The sequence below is a fragment of the Taeniopygia guttata genome, chromosome 19, assembly GCF_048771995.1.
Source record: "Taeniopygia guttata chromosome 19, bTaeGut7.mat, whole genome shotgun sequence".
NCBI classification, from domain to species: Eukaryota; Metazoa; Chordata; class Aves; order Passeriformes; family Estrildidae; genus Taeniopygia; species Taeniopygia guttata.
Window position 1 is genome coordinate 9,960,147 of NC_133044.1, and position 23,770 is coordinate 9,983,916.

Here is a 23,770-nt window from a genome sequence, read left to right on the forward strand (position 1 = left end):
GAGCTGCTATCAAGGAGGGGTCACAATGAATGCATCCCTCAGCTCCTCCAGGTGCTTACGGGGCTTTCACTGCTCCCCCATTTCTCAGGGAGTGCAGCTGCTCCAGCTGTCAATAACCATTCCTCACACCCATGATGGGGATGGAAATCACTCACCCAAACTCTCTCTGCAGGACTATCTCTGCAATTCCCAAGGACTGGAGGCTCCTGAGTCTTTCCCAGCCATCGCAGGGATCTGGCACAGGACACCAGGGGCTGTGCAAACCCCACTGCTGATGGCATCACCCACCACAGGCTTCCAGCAGTGCCTGGAACGTGGAGCTGAGGAGGGTTTGGTGTTTGGGAGCTGCTGCTGAGGGACTGCGGGGAACTGGGGCCAGTGGGTGAATTGTGCTTGTACTGGAGGTTTGAATGGGACTGTGCAAAAATCACCCTGAATCGCCCCAAAATCACCCCAAAATCACCCCAAAATCACCCTAAAGTCACCCTGTGGTGGCAGAGGGGCTCGGGCTGCTCCCCCAGCTCAGCCTGACCTCACCATGGCCTCAGCCTTCCCCTGCTCTGCTGTTCCTGCAGTTTCCTAGGAGCTGACAGGGACTTGTGCTCTGCTCTGCTTGACAAGGGAATTACTTCTCAGCTCAGCTTTGTGGCAGTTCCCTTTGTGTGTTCATCCCCAGATGCACAGCTCGGGCTTGCAGCATCTTTGTTCCAGGCAGTGATTTGCTCAGGGAGATTTCTCTCCTGATTTTTGCTGTTTGGCTTGAGTGTACAGAGATGAAAAATGGTGTTTCAGCTGTAAACAGAGCAGGTTTGTTCTGCAGAGATGCTCACTTGAGCCCATCTTCACCTTCTAAAGTCAGCTTATTGTAGTTTTTTTCATCTGATGTCACTTTGGGCAAGTGTAGGAGTGTTTTGGTAGAAGATAGGTCAGAAATCACTGCCCAAGTCTCAGTTTGGGTAGCAAGCTCAAGCTCAGGGTGTTAATCCTGATCCTTCAGCCCCAGCCCGGTGCTTTCACCAGGGCATGGATGTTGTTGTGCCTGAGACAAAGAGAACTTTGATTACCTGTGGAATTTGCTCATTGTGATTTTTTTATGCTCAGTGGAAAGGAAGAACACGACTCAAAGTCAGCTGCTTGGCTGCCCTTGAGAAAAAAATATATTCATGTTAAAAACAGCAAAGTAAATAACACGTCCCTGTTAAGTGCCTGATAGTTATACATATTACATCCCAGAGTAATTATCCTTTAATTAGCACTCTGGCAGCAGTGGAAGGAGATGGAGTTACAGTGCAGTTCCTGCTGAAGAGTCCTGTTCCTGATGAGGAATTCCTGGAAGGGCCCTTCAGGGAGTGTGAGCAGCAGGAGCCAAACCCCCCCAGGGCAGCAGAGACCCAAACCCTGCAGGGTTCCCTTTGCTGTGGCCACAGGGAATGAGGAGTTCCTCCCTGCAAGGCACTGGGACTGGATTTAGGATTAGATTTGGGATTAGTGCAGTCCTGGCCACCCAAACTCTGGTCACCATCTGAGGGGTTTCTAAGGAGAAATGTTTGGCCCCTTTTTATTTTGCCTTTTCTTGCACTTTGTTGTGTTGTCAGTGCCAGGTGTTAAAGAAATCCATGTTATTCCTCTTTGAATAACTTTTTATTCAATACCAATATCTTATTTCCTTTTTATTCCACCAGATCTTTAGGGTTTGGGGTGGAGGGGTTGAAATGGTCTGCAAGGTTCCAGCCCAAACTATCCTCTGGAATAAAAGGCCACAAAATCTTTCCCCTTCATAGGGGTGAAATCTCTGCATCCATGTGCTGTCACTGGGTGGCTTTGAAGTGGTGCAAACTCAAATCCTTAAATCTGGGATTTATAATCAGACTTTATTGTCCTCTCGAGGAGTTGAGGACTGGTTTGAAGGTGCTGTGAGTGTTAAGTCTCAGGATCTGGTGAGGTGTTGGAACTGAAAATGTCCCTCAGACATTTTTAGAGGTTCCAAGCCCTAGTCAGAAGCATTTGAAACCCTAGCAAGCAGCTGAAAACAGCTGTAATTTTAAGTTTAAGCCATAAAATGATTTACCAGCTGTACAGGTAAAACAAAAAGTCAAAAAATTTAAATATTATAGTAGAAGTAATTACAAAGTAAAAAGAAAAAATTTTTAGTATTATACAAGAGAGTTTTAACGTCTATACAGGGGAGTTTTTACTTTATACATGAGGGTCAAAAATTTTAAAATAGAAGAATATAAGCCAATCCTATTCCTCCTCTTTTTTCTTCCTTACCTCCATATTCTTAATAATATTAGCACTTATAAATTAATTTAAAATAAAAAAGCACCATTTTATATAAGTAATAAATATTTTTAAAAATTATAAACATATATCACATAATATACCATATAAAAAATAACAACAACGAAAAGCAAAAAAAACAAGCAAACAAACAAAAAAAGTGTCAAAAATATATGTGCCTCTACCTAAGCTACTAACCAAACCCCAATAACCCATGGCACCCCCAGGGAGCTCTGAGGAGCTGCTGGAGGCTGGGTTGAGGTGACTGATGGTCCCTGTTTGGGGTTAATTTGGGGTGTGCTCTCCTTCCCTGCCCCATTCTGGAGCAGGGATCCGCAAGTGAGGACTCCTGGGTTCCCTCACCTCCAGGCTCAGGTTGAAATTTCAAATGTCTTGCTTTTGTCAGTCCTTTATCTCCTGGTGGTGGCCATGCTGTGACTGATGGGACAGCAGCAAACATCCTGTCCCTGCTGGAGCCCAGGCTGGGCTCAGCTCCTGGCTGCTTCCAGGTGTGCTGGGAACGTGGAACAGAGATTTCCAGAGCTGTTGGAGGGTCACACCTTTAGGGGAGCAGCACAGAGGGAAAATAAAACCAGTTTCACCAGATCCTGAACCTTCCTGACTCCTCATCTCTGCTGATCTGGGCTTTCCAGGCAGGGAAAGTGTTTTTCTTGCATCTTTTATGCATTTTCCAATGGCTTCCAGTAGGAGCCAGTGCACAAATGAAAAGTCTTGCTCTGCTTTGTCTCAGCCCCAAGCCTGAGACTCTGTGTGGGTTCTCCTGTGGGAATGTCCTAATAAATCCCAGAGAGTGATCACAATTATTCCTCAGTTCTGCCTGGATAAATGGGGCCTGTTAGGAGCATGCAGATGTTTGCAGATGTGCTCTCAACAGCACCCAGTCCCTTTTGAAGGTGATTATCAAATGAACTGTGGCCAAGGTGCCTTCCCTGGGGTTTGTACTCTGGGGTGCAGAGTGCAGCCCCCAAATGCTGCCCCTGCTGTGACAGAGCACAGGAGCACCAGGGCCACTGGAGAGGTCACCTGCAGTTATTTCCAGTGATGGGGAACAGCCCCAGACACCTTCTGCACGTTCTCACAGCCTGAGCAAGGCTCATTCCAGCTCAGGGCTCTTGGCCTGGAAGGGTTTCCCAGGTTGGTGCCTTTTGTGAGGTCCCAGCAGGGTGGGTGTGGGAGCTGGATGGACTCCTGCTCTGGGAATGGGATCAGCCTTGATCCTTGGGCTGAGGTTTTACATCAGGTGACAAAACACGGAGCTGGGGACAATTGCTCCCTGAACACGAGCATTTTGGCAGCCTAGAGCAGCACATCCATCTGGGAACTCCTGTACAAAGTGCCTGGGCCATGAAGGAGGTGTCCAAGCATCCAGGGATCTTCAGTGCTGGGACATCCTTGGGCTTTGAGAACACACCAGGAAGGAAAAGGCTTTTAGGCAGTGGCCAAGGCAGCAGTTTCATCCTGAGGGGAAGTTTTGTCATCGAGCTTGGGCAAGGAAACAAAAATCAGCAGCGGTTCCTGGGCTGTGTCTGGGCACAGGGTGGGCACCAGCTTTTGATGCTGCTCTAGCAGCAAGGCTGGGAAACAGCAAAGCCTTGCTCAGAAGGTTGTTAAGCACAGTGCTTTTCTCACCAGAGACTGAGGGGTCTGGCACCCATGGCAATAGCAGCAGTCAACTCAGCAGCTCCAATGGGGAAAGCACTAAACTGATTTGTAAATGTTTTTTCTCAAGAGCATCCAGGTGTTAAACTCACCTGACAGAGGAGGAAACAGAGCTACAAAGGAGTTAAATGCTTTGCCTGAAGTTCCAGATCAGGCAGAGAACAGTGACAAAGTCAAATGTGTGTTCAGCAAGGTCACAGGCAGGGGTAGATGCCTGTGTAAGAGGTATTTTTAAAAATCCAGTTTTCACAGCCTCCTTGCCATTAAAGTTTAAGTGGTATTAATCTCCAGTAAATTCAGCAAATCCATTCAATCCAGCATCTCTTTTTATGTGGTATCTCTTATTTTTAATTTGTTTCACAGGTCCTGTGGTACTTAGCAACAGCAGGGAAATAAACCCATTGGAAACAGACAATTAACCAAGGGCACTGGGGCAGGGAAACCGGAATTGTTCAAGGAACAGCTCTTGGAGATGCTGCCCTGGGGATGAGATTAAGGAAGGGATGCTGCTGGGGACTGAAATGCCATTCCTTCATGGACATTTGGTTATATCCCTGGGAAAGACATCCAGCTTTTCTCCATCCCCCTGGCAGTGCAGGGGAGCTGGGAGTGTGGCTCTTCCAGCTCCTGCTCTGCACCGAGGTGTCCCACAGGAATGTGGGATACCCTTTGTGGGTGACACCAGATTTTGGGCTTTTGCCATCGGGCTCCTGCCTTGGCAGTGCCTCCCCTGGCTGCCCTGGCCTCAGGCACTCCTCAGCCCTTCCTGCAGGAATCCAGGGCTGAGGTCACTGGCAAGGCAAACCCGCTCCAAGGAATGCAGCTGCATCCTGCCTGGGGTGTTTGGGGTGGGGAGGAGCTGGGATGGGGTAAGGAAGGGGTGAGATACAGGCACCGTGTGCTTGGGCTTGTGGCTGATGTGAGAAACTACTGCTCACTTTTAAAATTTTAAGGGTTTATTCAAGCTTAGCAAAAAATACAACAAAAAGGCTGAATAAGGAAAAATTACAGTGCTGGGAGCCCCTGTGACTACCAGCCACGTGCTGGTCTTCAAAATGGGTGCTCCACCTTTTACATCTCTAGCCCCTCCTGAAGTCCTGTCAGTGACTCCTTCCGTGCTGCCCAGGGGTGCAGATCCCTGTCTCACACCTTGATTTGGGGTCAGGTGTTGCCACAGTAATGAGCCAACCCTCCCAAATGCCATGATAACCATGCTAGGGGGAGGACACATTGCAGTAACATAACCATACACCCACAAAACTTCCCTTAACATAAATATAATGTTCACCCCTTAATTGTGAGAGCCACCATCTCATTGCCCATCCATAACACTGAGGAGCCCGTGGGGAGAAGGCTGAGAGGGCCGGGGCCAGGCAGGAGGTTCTGCCTCATGCTCAGCCCTCTCAGGGTGTCTGAGGACAGGGAGTGGCACGGAGCTGAGGGACACAATGGCAGGGCCAGCTCTGTCTGGGTCTCTGCTTTGCTCTGCCTGAGCCCATTTCCCTGTGCAGGGATTCCTCTTGTCTCGCTGCAATCCCATTTCAGGGAAGGGGCTCCAGGCTCTGCCTGCCCCTCCAGGGACACCAGGGGACAGGCCAGCCTCCACAGGGCACTTCCCAAGGGAGTGGGTGGCCCAGAAGCCAGATGTCACTGGAACCAGACCTGCTGCTTTCCTGTGACTTTTTCATTCCTCCAGTTCCTCTGCTCCTCCATCTCTCTGATGGTGCAGAGGTTTCCTCCGTGGCTTTGCGGAGGGGTGGCTGCAGGAGCCCTGAGAACAGGATGTCACCTGGGGGTGCTGGCAGCTCCAGGGTGGCCTGGGGACACTCAGCAAGGATGCTGCCCCTTGAGCCATCCCGTGAGCTCACACTGGCCCAGGGTAGTGCTGCCCTGGGCTGGAGGCTCTGTCCTGGCATCCCTGACTGCCAGTGGAGCAGAGGGTTTGGATGGGTTCTGTCCCACAGGGGTCTGTCCTAGGACAGGCTCTGGCAGTCCCTGTTTGATGTTCAGAAGGGTCAATCCTTGTATTAAATTTCCACACAAACATTCCCTTGTCTAAATCTGTGTTACTCATCCCAGGCCTGAATATTTTTTTTTTTTATTTACTCTCTGAGCACAGAGGGGACAGCACTGAATTGTTTATTTTGCAGACAGGTCCTTAATCTTGCCTCTGGCCAAAAGAAAATCCAGTGTTTTATCACAGACTGTCACATGAAAATAAAGGTGGTGTTCTTCCCTTCCCTGCTGTCATCAGGGAAATCATTGACAGGCCACTAATTAAAGCCACAGGCCTTCATTTGATCATTTACCTGACATTTTCTGCATATTGGGAGTTGGTTGAATTTCAGCCCTGGAGCTCAGAGGCTCCCAGAGTTTCCTGCTGAGATGCTGGATCCCACCAGTGAGCCCCAGCTGGGTGGTGGAGGTACAGAGGCAGCAGGGCTGGGAAATCCCAGAGTGGAAAATGGGATTGTTCCCATGAGCCCCAACTGGAGCCCTGCACACTTGTGGTGTCCCCAGCACGGGGAGGACGTGGAGCTGTGGGGGCAAGGCCAGGGAGGAAATTTGGGATTGTTCAGCCTGGGAAAGAGGAGATGGTTGGAGGGGACACAGGGAAGGCAGAGAGGGACCCTGCACCAGGAGCTGGAAGGACAGAACAAGGGGAATGGGGTCAAACTGGCAGAGTAGATGGGATACTGGGAAGGAATCCTTCCCTGTGAGGGAGGGGAGGCCCTGGCACAGGTTATTCCATGGATTCCCCATCCCTGGCAGTGCCCAAGACCAGGCTGGACAGAGCTTGGAGCAACCTGGGATGGTGAAAGGTGTCCCTGGTGGGTGGAAATGGATGAGTTTTAACCCATTCCATGATTCCATCCATGCTTGTAAGAAGTGTGGATTCGGTGTGTTGAAATAGGAATGGCAAGGTTGGGAGAGGGACAAAGAATTTCCTTCTGGGCAGGTACAGGGCTGCCCCAGATTTTCCAAGTGCAAGGCAGGGCCTTGTGGTGTGGAAGGTGAGCAACTCCATGATCCAAGTTTATTAGAACCAGCAGCAGTTTGGCAGGAATTGGACACCCTGGAAGTGCTTCCAGTCTGTTCTGAGCCACTTGCAGTTGATGGTAAATGCACTAATTATTTTTTTAATATCTTTTTTCTACATATTTTATAACCTGCTCTTTAGTGTAAAATTGGAAGGCAAATCCAATTGTGGGGGAAAATTAATTTCCTTGAATTGAAGGGACAATCTCCTTGAGACTTTTTAATCATTAGATGATAACTGTGAGCTAAAGAAAGGCAGACCATTAAAGTAACTTAATAGAGTAGGATAAACGTTTTTCCCTGTATCTCCTTCATCTTTATTTAGAGATCCATGAGGAGGATATTTCATAAAAGCTGCTCTTCTTGACCTTTCTTCACTTCTTCTATAGAAGAACCAGCCAAAAGAATGGCAAGGAAGTAGCACTGTGGAGTTTTGGATACAAACCCAATAATTCTGCTCAGCATCTCTGCTCTTCCCTCCTGCCAAATTCTGCTTTTCCTTTCTCATTAAAGGGAGAATAGCTATCGGACAAATAAAAATGCATTCAGCTGAGCTGGGTGATTTTTAAAAACAAGCTGTGTAAATGCTTTTAATTAAGGGGCAGAGGAACAAGAGGCTTTATCAGCTCTTTGTCTGCAGGCCATTATTTCATTGGGGATGAGCAATCCATTATTGTCAGCGGCCACCTTTTTGAGGGATTTACTCCCAAATCAAATGGTGTTTTTATTTAAATTGTTGAGTGCTGCTTGATTTCTCATTTATTAAATGTGGAGGCATTGTTACAGAGGAGAATGGAGCACTTAATTTGGATTGCTGGAGGGAGCAGGACTGGAGCTTTGGGAGCTGCTGGGGTCCTGGGCTGGAACTGGTGCAGCACACTGGGGAAGGGGAAAACTTGAAGGTGAAGTTGCTAAATCCCAGTTAAGCTGTTTCCAAGAGAACTTTGTGAAGGATTGATGGTTCTGTGCTTTATTTATAAAGTGAAGTCATGTTGTGAAGTCTCAGGAAAAAATTCCTTCCTGGGAGGGTGGGCAGGCCCTGGCACAGGTGCCAGAGCAGCTGTGGCTGCCCCTGGATCCCTGGCAGTGCCCAAGGCCAGGCTGGACAGGGCTGGGAGCACCCTGGGACAGTGGGAGGTGTCCCTGCCATGGCAGGGGTGGCACTGGGTGGGATTTGAGGTCCTTCCAACCCAACCCATTCCATGATTTATAAATAACAATGAAAGATGCTCTCAGGGTACAGCTCCTGTTTGTGGCTCCTGAGCTGCTTCCAGCCCAGAAAACCTCATTTACCTGATTGAGAGTTCCCACTGATCCACATTACTGGGTCCAAAATGCAGTTTCCTTTGTCTGAAACTTTCTCCTGGATTCTTTTTTTGGCTTTTACCTCTCCTCTGAGTGCCTCTAACAGGTTTTGACAGGAGAAGTCAGAGGTTTCCACACCTATTCCCAGTGGAGGAGATGAACTGGGTCGTTCATACTCTGGATAAAACCAGAGCAATTTTCACTTCTCTTAAATTCCAGGAGGTAATCTAAGATAATGGAACTATTAGATTTGGCATCTGTAAGGTGGTTATCATTTCAGAAGGAATTGTTTCTGTTAATGGCAGTTAACTTACTACAAATAAAGCAAGAGAATTGAAATCTTAAGTACCAGAGTGGCAGCAAACCATGAAACATTTTCCTGCTCTGTGGAAGGAAGGCTGAGCCAGCTGTCAGGGAAGAAATCTATTGGAAAAACCCTCTGATGGATTCCAACTGGAACTAATTTAATGTGGCAGCAGCATCCAGCTCTTCTACTTCCTATTAGAAATATTAAAATGTCTATAAATAATAATATTAAAGTGGGCAGAAGCTTTCATCCAAGGAACTCATGGTTTTTATCAGGATGAGTTTGGTGGCTGTTGGTGAAGCTGAGCTGTGAAATCCTTGAAATTCCTGAGCTCCTCTGGCAGATTTGGGCACCCTGTGAGGAGTGGATGGAGGGATGGGGCCCGGTTTTGCTCTCTGTAAGCCAGGTCTGGGGGAATTCAGGAATTCGTCTCTGCAGGCCAAACCTGCTCAGTCCAGCCTTGGATGTGCTCTGTGGCATGGACAGGGCTGGAACAGGCTCTGAGCCAGGATTTGGGGGCTGCTGTTCCCACACAGGATCCTGTCACCCCATTCCTGCCTGGAGAGCAGCTTCCCTCTGGAGAACAGGCATTCCTGGGGGCTGTGGCATTTCCATGGGCTCACAGAGGTGATGATGTGTTGGAATCTGAGGTATTGATGATTCCGAGATTGTAGAAAGTCTCTGTGTTGCTGCCCCACTGCCAAAGCAGAAGCCATAATTCGTCTGTTCTGGTTTCAAGGTTGTTTATTCTGTTTATCTCTAACATGTTCTGCTGCCCTGCCGCAGCTCTGTCCTGCAGGGCAGCGTGTGGGGCTCTGCCCTCAGTGGGATGGTACAAACATTAAATACCACAAACTACCTGTGCTGGATTTACAATAACGTGCCAATATCTGTCACCTACGTTGGACAGTGTGTCCCCAGCCTGAACCAACAGAAAAATGCCAACACCACAGTGAAACATGGAGGGAATGAAGAAGGAGAAAAAGGACAAGACACACCCAATTTCCTCCATCTTGTCCCCTTTGAACCCCTAATCTAGAAACCTAACATTTTACTTTTGCACCCGTTCCACACTTAATTATTACTGATATCAAACACTCAGAGCTTGTAATTCATCCTGTAAGATTGAAAACTCTTTTCCATGGACAGAGATCACAGCCAGTGTCTCTGGGGGCTCTGTCCAGGGGGGTTCCTGACCCCTGCCAGGGTCCCAGACCTGCCAGGGCAGCCAGAGGGAAGCCCTGGATTCCCACAATGATGGGCATCCCACCCCCTGTTCAGAGCTTGGAGCTCAGGGTGGGCAGGGGAGTTCTGTGATGCCTCAGGTTTTGGCTTTTATATTTCCAGATTCTGGGCTGCTTTAGTGTGTGGGTCTGGGCTTCATATTAGGGGATGGTGAGCTCTCTGCACAGAGCAGGGAGACAAAACAATTCCTTCTCTAGCTGGGGACCAAGGACAAATGATCCAAATCTCAGCCCCAAGAGCAGAAACAACATGGGCTGAAGAGATTAAAACAAGCAGGATGGGACTTCATGGGCTGGAGCTGTAATTGACAATTAACTCCAATATGCAAATGGAGCAGAACTTATAAATTGAGAGACCGGGCAGGGATTTTGTGACCATTTTAGGTTGTGCTCCCCAAGGTGGATCTATGGAAGCCTTTTAATAAATCCTTACTTATTCTTTAGCTTATTCTAGTCTCTATTCTAGGTCAGCCTTCACAAGGCATCACCTGGAGCTCCCAAAAAATCAGACTCTGGAAGGACCTCGCTGTAAAATTCACCCTGCTGGACTGAGTGGGTCCCTGGGTTTTTTCTTTACAGCACAGATTCAAAGAGCAGCAGTCAAATGGGAGAATGCTTTTTCTATTTCTGTTCCAGCACAGGGAATATCCCAGGGGCACACTGTGCACACAGCATGGCAGCAGCAGCTGAGAGTGTCCCCGAGCAGAACCACGTGGGATTGAGCAGTGCTGGGCTCTGGGCAAAGTGCAGTTTTATGGAGAGGGTCAGAAGGGCTAAGCACTCAAAAAATCCCCTGAAATGTGATCTCAGAGCGTGTGAATCAGAGCTGCATCCTCATCTCAGGGCAGCTGGAGCAGCTGGAGAGCTGGTCCAGGGGTTTGTGAGTAATGAGGGTCATTACTAAACACAGCCATCTATAATGGCCTTAAAATTGCACAGTTATGACAAATTAACTCCTGGCACTGTGTTTTTCCTCCCTCCTTGTGCTATTCCATTGATGCTCTCAGTTTTCTGGGTTGTTTGCCTACAGTGTGAGCTGAGAGCTCTGGGATGGAGGGCATGAGGTGCAGGATGGATGTGACAGCTTGATCCCTAACCCAGAGCCCTGCTGATCCTGGGGGAACTGGGAAGTCACCCCACAGGTGCTTCTCAAAAGGGTTTTTAAAGGATTTGCTTCTACAGATTGGCAGTTAGCTTGTTGCTAGTGGCCATGGCTCCTTTGTGATTCCAACTTGGAAACGTTCTGTCCTGGAATACCCTAAAAATACCCATCCTAAACTCTACTCCATTCCAGACATGCTGGAAGTAAGAGAAGGGAAAGACCATTCTTGTGTTTCCATTATTGTATTTCCTTCAATTATGGCAGAGTTGTGTCCTTGCCCACAGACACTCCGAGGTATTTCCAAATAATAATAAAGCACAAATCATAATAATAATACTAAAGTAGAGCCTGAGAGCTCCTCCATAATTGTCTTGATTTGAAAGGACAGGTGTCTGTTTAAGGAAGGCAGGAGCCTCCCTTGAAATGGAAAATGCAAACCCCCTCCCTCTGAATTATTACAATTCAGAAATTAAGGGGCTCTCAGGCAAAGATATGGGAATAGGAATAACAGTTCTTTACCAGGAAAAATAAAAATACAAATGCAATAGTACAAACAAAAACAAACCACTGCCAGAGTCAGAACATGCCCTGACCCCCTGTGTGTCAGGGAGGTGGCAGCAGTCCCATCCCAGGGTGGCTCAGCCCTCCTGCAGTGCCAGCTGTGCTTCTGCTGGAGCAGGATCCTGCACAAGGGGGGAGTTTTCCTCTGGAGCTGCAGGGCTGGGGGAGATGGGCCTGGGCTCCTCTGGGAATGCAGTGGGAAGAAAGCTGCTCCTCTGGGAATGCAGTGGGGAAGAAAGCTGCTCCTCTGGGAATGCAGTGGGCAAAGGCTGCTGTGCTGTTCCCAGGTCAGATTGTATCCAGGTAGGAATGTTTGGCTCCTCCCCTGAGCAGAGCATCTCCCCATGGGATGATGGAATTTTCTCAGCCATGCAGGGACACTCAGTGGCCATGAACAGCAGAGATCTCCTGGAGGGACAATTGGCGGTGGGAGAGATAACGAAAACTGCCCCATGAACAGCAGAGAGCTGCCCCAGCAGAATGCACACCCCAATTTCTAATCTAAGACAAATGGAAAGGCCATTCTTGTTTTTCCTTCATTTATGGCAGAGTTGTGCCCTTGCCCACACACACCCCGAGGTATTTCCAGTAAAGCACAGCCTGAGAGCTCCTCCACAATTTATCTCCAGGAAAACCTTTCTCCAGTCTGTACAGCCTGAAATGAGCTTGCATTTTTGAGCATTTATTACACTGCTAAAACAATGTCTTCCAAGGCACATTGCCATGAAATCCTTGGGATGAGCGGTGCTGGGAGGCAGCTGAGCCCAGCAGCTGAGCAGCAATGAGCCTGTGGGCCAGCAGGGATGGGGCAGTGTCCCTAAACGTCATCCCTGTGCTTCTGTCCCCTGCAGGACCCCGGCCATGATCGGCTGCTCCTTCGTGGTCAACAGGAAGTTCTTTGGGGAGATCGGGCTGCTGGACCCCGGCATGGATGTGTACGGAGGGGAGAACATCGAGCTGGGCATCAAGGTGGGTGCCACTGGGCAGCAAAATGTCACCTCTGGTGTTCTCAGGAGCCCAGAACTGTCACTGAGTTGAACAGTTCCTGGGCTCCTTCAGGGGAGCTGGGAGGTGCTGGCATTCACAGCATTTTAATTCCACCGTACAGAAGAAAAATTATGCAGTTTTGGGGATGAGTTTAATTTTTTTCCCTCGGATTCCAATCTGTGTGACCTGATGCAAAAAGCTGCTGGAATGAAATGGCATTTCCAGCTTGAAGCTGGCTGCGTTGTCACAGTGTCGCTGGAAGTTACAGGGATCTTTAATAGCAGGAAAAACACAGTTGGGTGAACAGTGTTTGGGGCTCCTGTGGGTGTCTCACAAAGAAACAAAGCCTGCAAATATTTCCCAGGCATTGAGCATCTGCAAATAAAACGTGTTCACAAGCACAAAACCTGCTCTGAACAGTAAAACTCTACAAGGCAGGATTTCAGAGCTGCCTCAGTGCCTCCCCCGACAACATCCCTTGATTACTGTGTACAATATTAGATCTGGCTTAGTGATTCAAGTGTTTACACACACTGAAGTGATTCATAAGTGATGAATTCCATTTTCAGAGTAACCTGGGATGGCAGAGTCTGTGGAAATTCTTCCAGGCATGGTTTGGAGTACACTTGTGCATTAATAAGCTGATAGGGGGAGGCTGGAGACTTCTAACTGGAAAATTGCATTGATTGTACTGTTGTAAAAATGAAAAATCATTGTTCAGCTCAGAGATTTACCAAAGGGCATATTTGCTTTGCTGGCAAGGCACAGGAAACTTAGGAAATCTGATGTTGTTGGCTATGGGGAGCAATAATCTCACTTAAACAAGGGAGGGGAAATTAAAGAATGAAAGGCTTCAATGGGCCACAGAGCTCCTCTCCTTGTGAAGTAATTACTGCTCATCCTGCAGTGGGGTGGAGAAATCCCTCTCCAAACCCAGCTTCTCTCATGCCTCTCCTGGTTTGTTTGGATTTGGGATTTTTGGTCTCATTGTGGAGCTGCTCTTATCACAATAATTACAGCTAATTTGTCTGGTTTGGGGTGATTTCATTGAAGATTGGCTTCTTACCTGGAAAAATCAGATGGATGGCTCAGAGAAAGTGCTGAGCATTTGTCCTCTTCTTGTTCATGTGCTGAATTTTTTTAGAAAGGCCAATAAACATCCTTGTGGGGAAAAAACCAAAACCAAAAACAAAACAAAAGCCAAAGATAAAAACAACCAAAAAACCACCCTTCTCTTCACCAAGTGACTTTCCCAAGCTTGGGTTTCCAAGCCATACATTTTCACACTCGTGCTGTGTAATCTGGTCAAGGTTTTTAAATTACTGGTGGTTTTGAGAGCCAAAATACTTAGAAATCTGCCTTGTAAGGCTGCACAGAAAGTAGGATTTTAAAGATTCTTGAGCTCCAAAAATCTGTTTGTGGGTGTTTTGCTGTTTTGCCTCATAAGTGGCTGTCTGGAGTCCAAAAACTAACTTGAGGGTTCCCTGATTGTTTCAGTGATACCTGGATGAAAATAAATCCAGAAAGTGTTTGTTTTTGATGACAGCGCAAATTCCATCATTGTTCTGAGAATCCTGGGGCACTTTTAAATGCTTTATGGATGTGATTGTCCCTCTCTGCTCTGCACTGGTGCAGCCTCACCTCAAATCCTGGCAGCAGTTTTGGCACCAAAATATCTGAAAAATATAAAGCCAGAACTGCCCAAAGAACAAAAATAAATAATAAATCCATTGAGGCTACAAAAAGGACAAGGCAAATTTGCAGTGTTTCAGGCAAAAGCACAAGCTAACCTGTCATGGGAAATTAAATTGAGGAATCTGAATAACAAATGGAAATAAAGGATTAAGAAGGTTGGGCTGGACTAACCTGGAAGGGCCAAAGCCATGTACAAGAGTTTGTTTGTATTAATGTGCTGCAGGCTGGGGGAGTCCCATCCCTCAGGGGTTTAACAGTGGGGATGTGGCACTTGGGGACACGGTGCTGCTGGCACTGGTGGCCTTGGCAGATCTGGGGGCACGGTTGAACTCAAAGATCTCAGAGAAACTTTCCAACCTGAAGAATTTCATGGTTTTGTAAGTGCTGTAAAATGAGCTGTACTGTGCCTGTTGTGGGGAAATATCTGGGCTTTATGTTTCTTTCAGCTGCTGAGTTGAGAGAGAAAAATTAATTAAATCCTGCAGGAGCCTCTTAAAACCCCCTAAAAGGCCTAAACCCAGCTCTGTCACCATTGTCAGGGTGGCCCTGGGCTCCTGGGTGTCACTCTGGCATTCCACATCTGCAATTCCCTCATCCTGGGCAGTTCTGGCTGCTGTGTCCCCTCCTCCTGGTCCAGCTCAGCTCTCTCTGAACAAGCTTTGGGCCAACTCTTAAACCCTTTCCTCTTCTGGAGGAGTTTCTGCTCTGATTCCATCAGCCTGGTGCCCAATTCTCATAGTTTGAAAGTGCTGCTGCAGGTCCCTGGCAGCTCCAAGTGGGAATTTTGGCACAGAGACTTCGTTCCCCATCCCTGCCCCTCCTGCTGGAAAGTTTTCATTTCTTTTGGAGCTGTTTGTGGGTTTTAGTGAGTGTGACTAAGTGGGGAGGCTGCCTGTGCTCTTGTGCTCTGCAGAGAGGCTTAATGGCTTTTCACGGTTAGTCACAGACATTCCCTAAAGATGCTCCATAAAATTGTGCGGATCTGTTGGAATAAAGATGCCAAAGTCTGTGCCATGGCTGCTGCCACAGTTTAGAAGTCTGGGATAGGCTGTAAAGTTGTTTTCAGAGTATTTTGTGTTTGTGTCATGCATTGCTAATTAAAGTTATTTGAGTTGTCTTTTTGAGATTAATTTAATCAATAGGGATATTATTACTACTTTGATGGTATCATTTGTACAAATTGTCACTTGAAGAAAGCAATTAACTGAGAATGCTTATTAGCTGATCCATCCCACACCTTATTTGTGCTGTAGGAATCGATTATTGGATTCATTAAGTCAAGCACAATTCAGGGATCCCTTTGAGGTTTAACCATGACTTGAGCTGCTTTTACTGCTGCTGTTAAATTGGCTGAGGGTCGGTTTGGAGCCTTTAAAGTATTTCCAGAAGAAAAGCATGGCATCTCCTCTTCATATACCAGATATTTCCCTCCAGATTTGTCCTCTAAGTCCAACAAAGCAGATCACTGGTGCTGCCAAGCCAGAGGATTTATGTGCACAGAGCATATGGAGTGGCATTCCCATGGTATGGGAATCATGGAATCATGGAGTGGTTGGGCTGGGAGGGATGTTAAAAACCATCAGATCCCATCCCTGCCATGGCAGGGACACCTCCCACTGTCCCAGGGTGCTCCAAGCCCTGTCCAGCCTGGCCTTGGGCACTGCCAGGGATCCAGGGGCAGCCACAGCTGCTCTGGGAATTCCATCCCAGTCCCTCCCCACCCTCCCAGGGAACAATTCCTGCCCAAAATTCCATCCATCCCTGCCCTCTGGCAGTGGAAAACCATTCCCTGTGTCCTATCCATCCATTCCTTGTCTTCAGCCCCTCTCCAGCTCTCCTGTGGCTCCTTCAGGTCCTGTAAAGCCACAGTGAGGTCATCCCAAAGCTTCTCTTCTCCAGGCTGAACAATCCCAATTTTCCCAGCCTTTCCTGAGTGCCCCATGTGGAGCTTTGAAAATAAAAGGCTACAACAAGGCCATGTTGTTGTTAGAGGGGATTTTAGCAATCAGAGCCTCCTGCTGAGGCTGTTCAGCACAAATTGACCCCCCTGCCCTGGCAGGGACATCGATCCTTCCGGGGGTACCCCGCCTGTGTCCCCTTTATTTCAAAAACCCTCCAAGAGATTTAGTGACATTTCAATGGGACACATCTCCAGCCATGAAGGAACCTGTTTTGTTGCTATGAGTGTGATTATTCACATGCTGATACATTGAGAGGATCAGGCAAAGAATAAAAGGAAAACTGTCAAAAAGATGTGTTTAAATTCCACACAGGAGCCTGACTCTCCACATCCAGAGAATCAAATCCTTCTCTTCCTGCATCCATTTTCCATAAAATTATGTTGTGTCTTTCTGTTAAGAAACAAACAGTGAGGGTGTTGACAGCAAGCAGCTCTTTCAGCATCTGTGGGGCCTGAGGTGAGGGCTGGGCAGCCTGGATCCCACAGGAGCAGAGCATTCCCCGTGGGTGGGAGCACAGGGGGGATGGCAGAGCTGCCAGCTGGGAGAAGAATGCTTGATTTTTTTTGGTTATATAAAAATAAATACACTGCAAGCACAGACTGGCCTTGCCAGCCTCACTGGGAAAAGGCTCCATGTGGCTTTCCATGGAATTGTCAGGGAGAGTGGTGAGTGGGAGTATAATTGGGGGCACACAGATCCCATTGTTGGATGGAGGTTTGGCTGGGTTTGTGCTTGAGTGGAACTTACATCTAAAAAAAGGTTCATGCTTGTCATTAAAATGGAAAAGCATCCCTGGTGAGGGTAGAATTTGTTTTATGATGTCACATTTTGCCTCTGCCATGTGTCCATGAAAATGAGGTTTGCAGGGATGTTGATCATTCTCCGATGTCCCTGTCTCCCTCTCAGAGCTCTTGATTAATGAATTACAGTCTGGGAGCAGGCAGCACCCCAAATGCCTCCTTAAGCACCCTGTGCATCAGTGCCTGCTGTGAGTGCCAGCGTTCCCAGGTGCCTGGGTTTGAACAGACAGGTGCCTGCTAGGGAAGGCAGGAAACTCCCCTGAAATGGAAAATGTAAACCCCCTCCCTCCAAATTATTATCATTTTGAAATTAAGGTTCTCTCAGGCAAAGATATGGGAATAGGAATAACAGTTCTTTACCAAGAAAAATAAAAATACAAATGCAATAGTACAAACAAAAACAAACCACTGCCAGAGTCAGAACAGTCCCTGACCCCCTGTGTGTCAGGGAGGTGGCAGCAGTCCCATCCCAGGGTGGCTCAGCCCTCCTGCAGTGCCAGCTGTGCTTCTGCTGGAGCAGGATCCTGCACAAGGGGGGAGTTTTCCTCTGGAGCTCCAGGGCTGGGGGAGATGGGCCTGGGCTCCTCTGGGAATGCAGTGGGGAGAAAGCTGCTCCTCTGGGAATGCAGTGGGAAGAAAGCTGCTCCTCTGGGAATGCAGTGGGGAAGAAAGCTGCTCCTCTGGGAATGCAGTGGGAAGAAAGCTGCTCCTCTGGGAATGCAGGGGGCAAAGGCTGCTGTGCTGTTCCCAGGTCAGATTGTATCCAGGTAGGAATGCTTGGCTCCTCCCCTGGGCAGAGCATCTCCCCATGGGATGATGGAATTTTCTCAGCCATGCTGTGACACTCAGTGGCCATGAACAAAAGATAATTAATGATTAATAGCCCATTAACAGAAGATATCTCATGGAGGGAGGATTGGCTGTGGGAGAGATAAAGAAAACTGCCCCATGGACAGCAGAGAACTGCCCCAGCTCTGACAGATGGCAGTGGAACACACACAGATCTTACAACCCTGGACACCAGGGACTCCACCCCTCCTGCACACCCAGGGATGCAGGATGTGGAATCCAGGAGTCAGGGATGATGCATTGTTTGGCATCCAGGAGGCTGAAAAGCCTGTAATTTATTCCTGATAAATGTATTAGGCTTTCAGGATTCACAGGAGTCAGGGATGAACCCAGATCCTTGTGGGCTTTGTGCTCACAGTGCTTTGATGAGCCTGAATGAGCCATGGAATGACTCTGCTGCAGGGAGGGACCTTTCTGGGAGGTGTGGGAGCAAATCAGCCCCAATGTCTGAGCAATGGCCTCGGGGGAGCACCAACAGGGCTTGCTGCAGCTGCCTCCCAGGGTCTGTCTGTGCACACCTGAAGGGAGGGGGGAAATGTGCCCTGGGTGAGCTGAAGAATTTGGGGTAGAATTCCCAAGGATGTCATTCTCTGGGGATTGGGTACTGTTAATCAGCCACTCTTTGTCATCCCTGAGGAGCTGAGATCTTCCCAGAATCCCTCAGATGGAGATGAAGCAGAGCCAGTGGAGGGGATGCTCACGTGGGGAATCACAGAATCATGGAATGGTTTGGGTTGGAAGGGACATTAAAGTCCATCCAGTGCCACCCCATCCATGTACAGGGACACCTCCCACTGTCCCAGGCTGCTCCAAGCCCTGTCCAGCCTGGCCTTGGGCACTGCCAGGGATCCAGGGACAGCCACAGCTGCTCTGGGCACCTGTGCCAGGGCCTGCCCACCCTCACAGGAACAATTCCTAATTCCCAATATCCCATCCATCCCTGCCCTCAGGCAGTGGGAGCCATTCCCTGTGTCCTGTCCCTCCATCCCTTGTCCCCAGTCCCTCTCCAGCTCTCCCGGAGCCCCTTTAGGCCCTGGAAGTGGCTCTGAGCTCTCCCTGGAGCCTTCTCCTCTCCAGGTGAGCACCCCCAGCTCTCCCAGCCTGGCTCCAGAGGGGTTCCAGCCTTGGAGCAGCTCTGTGGCTTCCTCAGGACTTGCTCCATGTCCTTCCTGTGCTGGAACCCCAGAGCTGCACTCCCTCCAGCAAGGAATGAAACTCTTTGCTCACCTACCAGGAAAGAAATGTTTGAGTTAGAGCAAGATGTGGAAAAACCCACAGGGAATCTACTAAAACCTGGAGAAATTTTGTTTATCAGCAATGGGAGTTGCATCTGGCACTGCTTGGTGGGATGGGGCTGTGTGGGGATGGCTCAGCTCTCCCTCCTCCATCTCCAGGCACAAGGAGTGTGGAGCAGCTACTCCAGACCTGCTGATGCCTGGCAGGACCTTGGAGACTTTTGCAGTTCAGCAAAGATTAAAAAAAAAAAAAAAAAAAAAACCCCAAAAAAAACAACATTAAAATAGGTTGAAACAATCAAACATAAAAACCCACAACCCAAACTTGCCAGTGATATAAACTCAAGACCAGTGTTTTATAAGTATTTGATCTGTCAGACATCAAAAACCAGTGGAAATTGGGGCTTAAGGATGTTTCCAAATAAAAATCAATTTAATTGGGAAGGAAATACTATTAGAGTAGGACTGACCTTGGAAAAGCGCTTAGAAACACTGATACACCAGGAATCCACACCCTCCATCTGTTTATTTGTACCTGCACCCCTGTTAGAGGAGATTTTGCTCTTGAGAGTGATTGTGGCGTGGTTGGAAGAAATATTTCCAGCCCTGAACAATATCCAATCACTGCCTGCATTTATTTGAAGAGCAGGAATCAGCACAAGTGTGAGCTCAGCTCCAAGCTCTGGCCTTTGAGCTGTCAGCTCAGGATTTACAGGGGTGCTTTAGCTGAAGCTCTGCTCTCGTGTTCTAAACTGATAAAATGCCTCCATCCCAACCTTCTGCACGGAGCTGGAGCTGTGTTTGAATTGTTCCTGAGCAGGAGGTGCTGGGGTTGTGGCTGTCCCTCCTGGGGAAGGGGTGGCAGGAGGTTCTGGCTCGCTTCCCTCTGGGAGCCAAGGATTTGTCATCCTGGTTATCTGCTGGCAGGGAGACAGGACTGATATTTCCACCCCAGCTGATTCTCCTCTTGTCCTTGACAAGTTGATTTTTATGCTGGGAAGACTCTGATCATCTTGGCTGGGAAATGTGATGGCTCTGCCCGTGCAGGAACCGTGTGAGAGTCACTGGTGGGTGAAGAAATCCATTTCAGGACTCAGCCATGCCTTGTTGTCACTTGAAACTCTGGCAGGTGTCAGCTCTTTAGTGACTGTCGTGGGACTGGTGCCTCTGGCAGGCAGTGGTTGGGATTTGTCAGGGGCTGGTTTAACAGAGCCTGTCCAGGGGCCTGGATGGTGAAATGCAGATGTGGAGAGCAGGAACAGCATCCCCGGGGCTGTTGGGCTCTGGAGCCAGGACAAGGGGCTGGGCAGGTTCATGGATCTGGCAAAGTTTGCTTTCTTTGTGCCCTTCACCAGTGAGTTTCAGAAACCCTGAGGGAGCTCCTGCCGTGCTCAGCTGTGCTCTGACTCTGCTCCTCCTCAGCAGGACACCCCCATGTTGCTCTTCCCGCTGCATTTTGGTGAGGTTTGAACTTTCCCTGCTGTAGGATCTGTCTCTCACTGACTCTGTGCTCTGAGGCTGCTCCAGGGACTCCTCAGAGTGCTCCCAGCCCAGCTGGGGACACCAGAGACACCTCCAATGTCCCCAGGAGAGCTGGTTTTTGGTTTTCCATCCCACACTGCTTTTCTTGGCCATGATTTCTGTAACTTGAACTTCTCCTCAGCTTTCAGCTGGGGGAAAGAGGTGGCAAAGGAGGCGCCTGTGTCTGCATTTTGCCCCTTTCTCTGAGTGCCACGTGTTCTGGGACATCTCCAGGGCTGGGGACTCCAAACCTGCTGGGCAGTTCCAGTCCCTGACAGCCCTTCCAGGGAGAAATTCCACCTGGTGTCCAGGCTGGGTCTCCCCTGGTGCAGCTTGGGGCTGTGTCCCTTGTTCCCTGGGATGCTCAGGAACCCCTTCCCTGCATCCTGGGACCCCTCAGTGCTGCCCCAGCCAGGATTTGTCCCCAGCCACTCCTTGCTGCTGTGGGGAGGATCCAGGGACTTCCCTGCAGCAGGAGCTGCCAGCAGGGAAAGAAATAATTTGAATTCCATCTTGCCAGCATCCTGCAAGGCTCCCCTGCTTTATTGGCCCCCTGGGCCAGCCCTTCCTGTCCCCATTGCCTGGGCCATGGCCACATTGCCAGCCCTGAGATCTCATTGCTGTGGGGATGATGCATGAGCTGCAGCAGCCTGGAGGCTGCAATTTGGCCAGGAACTGCTGAGCTGCAGCAAAGTTAAGCCCTCTGGAAGCTGTTTGATAGCAGCTCTCCCTGGAGGATCACTGTCCTCCAAAGTACTCCTGGGTGCCTGGAACAAGCACTGAGATCTGCCCTCCCTCTTCCCTGGGCAAGGTGAGCATCAGCACATTTGCTCTGTGCGTGTGCTGCAGAGGCTGGGATATAAATTACCCCATAAACCAGAAAAACCAGGCTTGTCTCTCCCTAAAATCCAACTCCCAGCAAAATTGAACTTTGTCTTCTGACAAAAAAAAAAAACACTCTTGGGAAAGGCCAAGGAAAACGAGGCTCCTCATGATCTGAGGGGAGGAATGAGGAGATTTTTCATCCTGTTATTTTCCTAAAGCCTTTGGAAAGTTCCCTGCCTGTCATGACTGCAAAGCAAGGGGATTTTTTTTTTCTTTTTATCTGTCCTTTCTTAGGAGCAGACTCACTTCTGATGCACCGGCTGGGGCTGTGGGAAACAGGTCCCTTCCCACCTCAGCCAGAGCCACAGAGCTGATTTTATCCCTGTTCTGGTGTCTGGTGACTCAGGCAGGGCAGGAGCAGCCCTGTCTCACTGAGTGTTGGCTTTTTCCAGGGATAAAACTCCCCCTTCATTGACTACAGATTTCCCCTAAGCTCGAGGATTATTCCTGGCAAGATGTAATCAATGCTGTTGCACTCCTGTGATTTTCAACCCAAAACCTCAGACCTTCCTGCCTCCTCCTCCACCATCCCACGTGGATGCAGCACCCAGCATCCCCCCCTGGCTGCCCCTTGGACACCCAGATCCCTTGGATACCCCAATCCTTGCTTTTGGGGTCACTGGAGAACCCTGTGTTTGGTGTCAGGGCCAGGCTGGATGGGTGCTGCCATTCCTAGCCCTCCCAAATCACAAATTTTGTGGCAGTCCCTCCTCCTGCCCTGTGGCTGGGCTGGCTCTCCTGTCATTGTCACTGCTTGCAATGAAGGGATGGGACTGTTTTGGGGCCAAGAACGATTTATTGTTCAGATAAATATTGTTCAGTCTCAGAGGCTGTGAGATTTTAGAGGAGCAAGCAGCCAGCCAGAGCTCAAGAGTAGTCACAAGTGCTTTGTTACAAGGCAATATAGAGCTTTCTAACCCAATGGGGTTTATTTTGCTTTTCTGACCTTTACTCACTTCTGCTGCACTGTGGATGCTTTTGTCCAATGATCTTCTGTCTCTCATGCACACAGGTGCTTCTTTTATAACCTCTAAACTCTCAGCTGCTCTGTACAACCACACTCCCACATTATAATGGATTTATTTACTTTAGAAATAAATACATTCACCCTTCACCCTCTCATCAATGCAGTTTCTCACTTACTTAAGGTGATGCCTTGTGAAGGCTGCCCTAGAACAGAGGCTAGATGGAGCTAAAGAATAAAGTAGGGATTTTTAAAAGGCCTCAATGGATCCACCTTGGGCAGCACAACCTCAAATGGCCACAAAATGGACAACAGGTCATGGGGTCTCCCACTTTGATCAGTTCTGCTCCATTTACATATTGGAGTTAATTGTCCAATTACAGCTCCAGCCCATGCAGTCCCATCCTGTTTGTTTTTCTCTCTTCAGTTGTTTCTGGTCTTGGGGCTGAGATCTGGATCATTTGTCCCTGGTCCCCAGCTGGAGAAGGAATTGTTTTGTCTCCCTGCTCTGTGCAGAGAGCTAACCATCCCCTAATGTGAAGCCCAGAGCCACACACTAAAGCAGCACAGAATGTGAAAAATAGAAAAGCTAATACCTGAGGCATCATTGGCATATTCTTACTTACAACTATAGAAACATAAATGTATAGTTTTTCTGCTTAAATGTTTGCATATTGTATTTTTACATCGATCCAAGTTTCTCCTGAGGCTGCAGATCAAACCCTTCAGTGTCTGGGGGAGTTTCTGCTTTTCCCACCCTCCCCACGTGTGCAGTGCAGGGCAGGGATGTCAGCTCTGGCTGCAGGATCCTGCCTGGCCCCAGGGCTTTGGGAAAGGCTCTGGAAGGTCCCTGTGGGCTCGTGCTGTGTCCAGCCCGTGGCTCCCTCTGCTCCAGACAAACCCTGGGATTTGCTGTGCTTGCTGTGCCCTGTTCAGGTGGATTTGGTGAGCCTGAAAGTCAGTTGGGGTGGGAATTTCAGCCCCTCCTGGGTGTAGGAAAGGTGTTGGCATCCTTGGGCTCTGCCAGGATCCCAGCAGCTCTTTGGTCCTCTCAGAGTCACTGGCTCCCTTCTGCCACAGCTTTCCCAGTACTGGCAGACCTGTGGGACTGCTTCAGGAGAAAATTCCCAGCCAAACTCATTTCTCTCTCCAGCCATCCTGGAAAATCTCCCCTTTCCTTCCATGAGCAGGAGGAGCCTGGCACTGCACGTGTGTCCCTCGATGTGACACCACTGAGCCTCGCCCTGAGCATCCCTGAGAGAACTGGGAGCAGCTGGGCAGGATTTCCACTTTCCTGTGCATTTATCCCTGCCTGGAGTGTCCTTGTGATCCCAGGAGCTCTGTGGGGCTCCTTC

The 23,770-nt window shown here is 48.9% G+C and overlaps 1 protein-coding gene across 1 annotated transcript in view; it reads left to right on the forward strand.

Moving 5' to 3' along the window:
- The window catches only part of GALNT17 (polypeptide N-acetylgalactosaminyltransferase 17), a 212,335-nt gene that overhangs the window by 127,521 nt on the left and 61,044 nt on the right, over positions 1–23,770 (forward strand). The window contains exon 6 of the mRNA XM_072916770.1: positions 12,370–12,487. Within this exon, the coding sequence (XP_072772871.1) occupies positions 12,370–12,487 (118 nt within the window). The remainder of the gene's footprint in view (positions 1–12,369; positions 12,488–23,770) is intronic.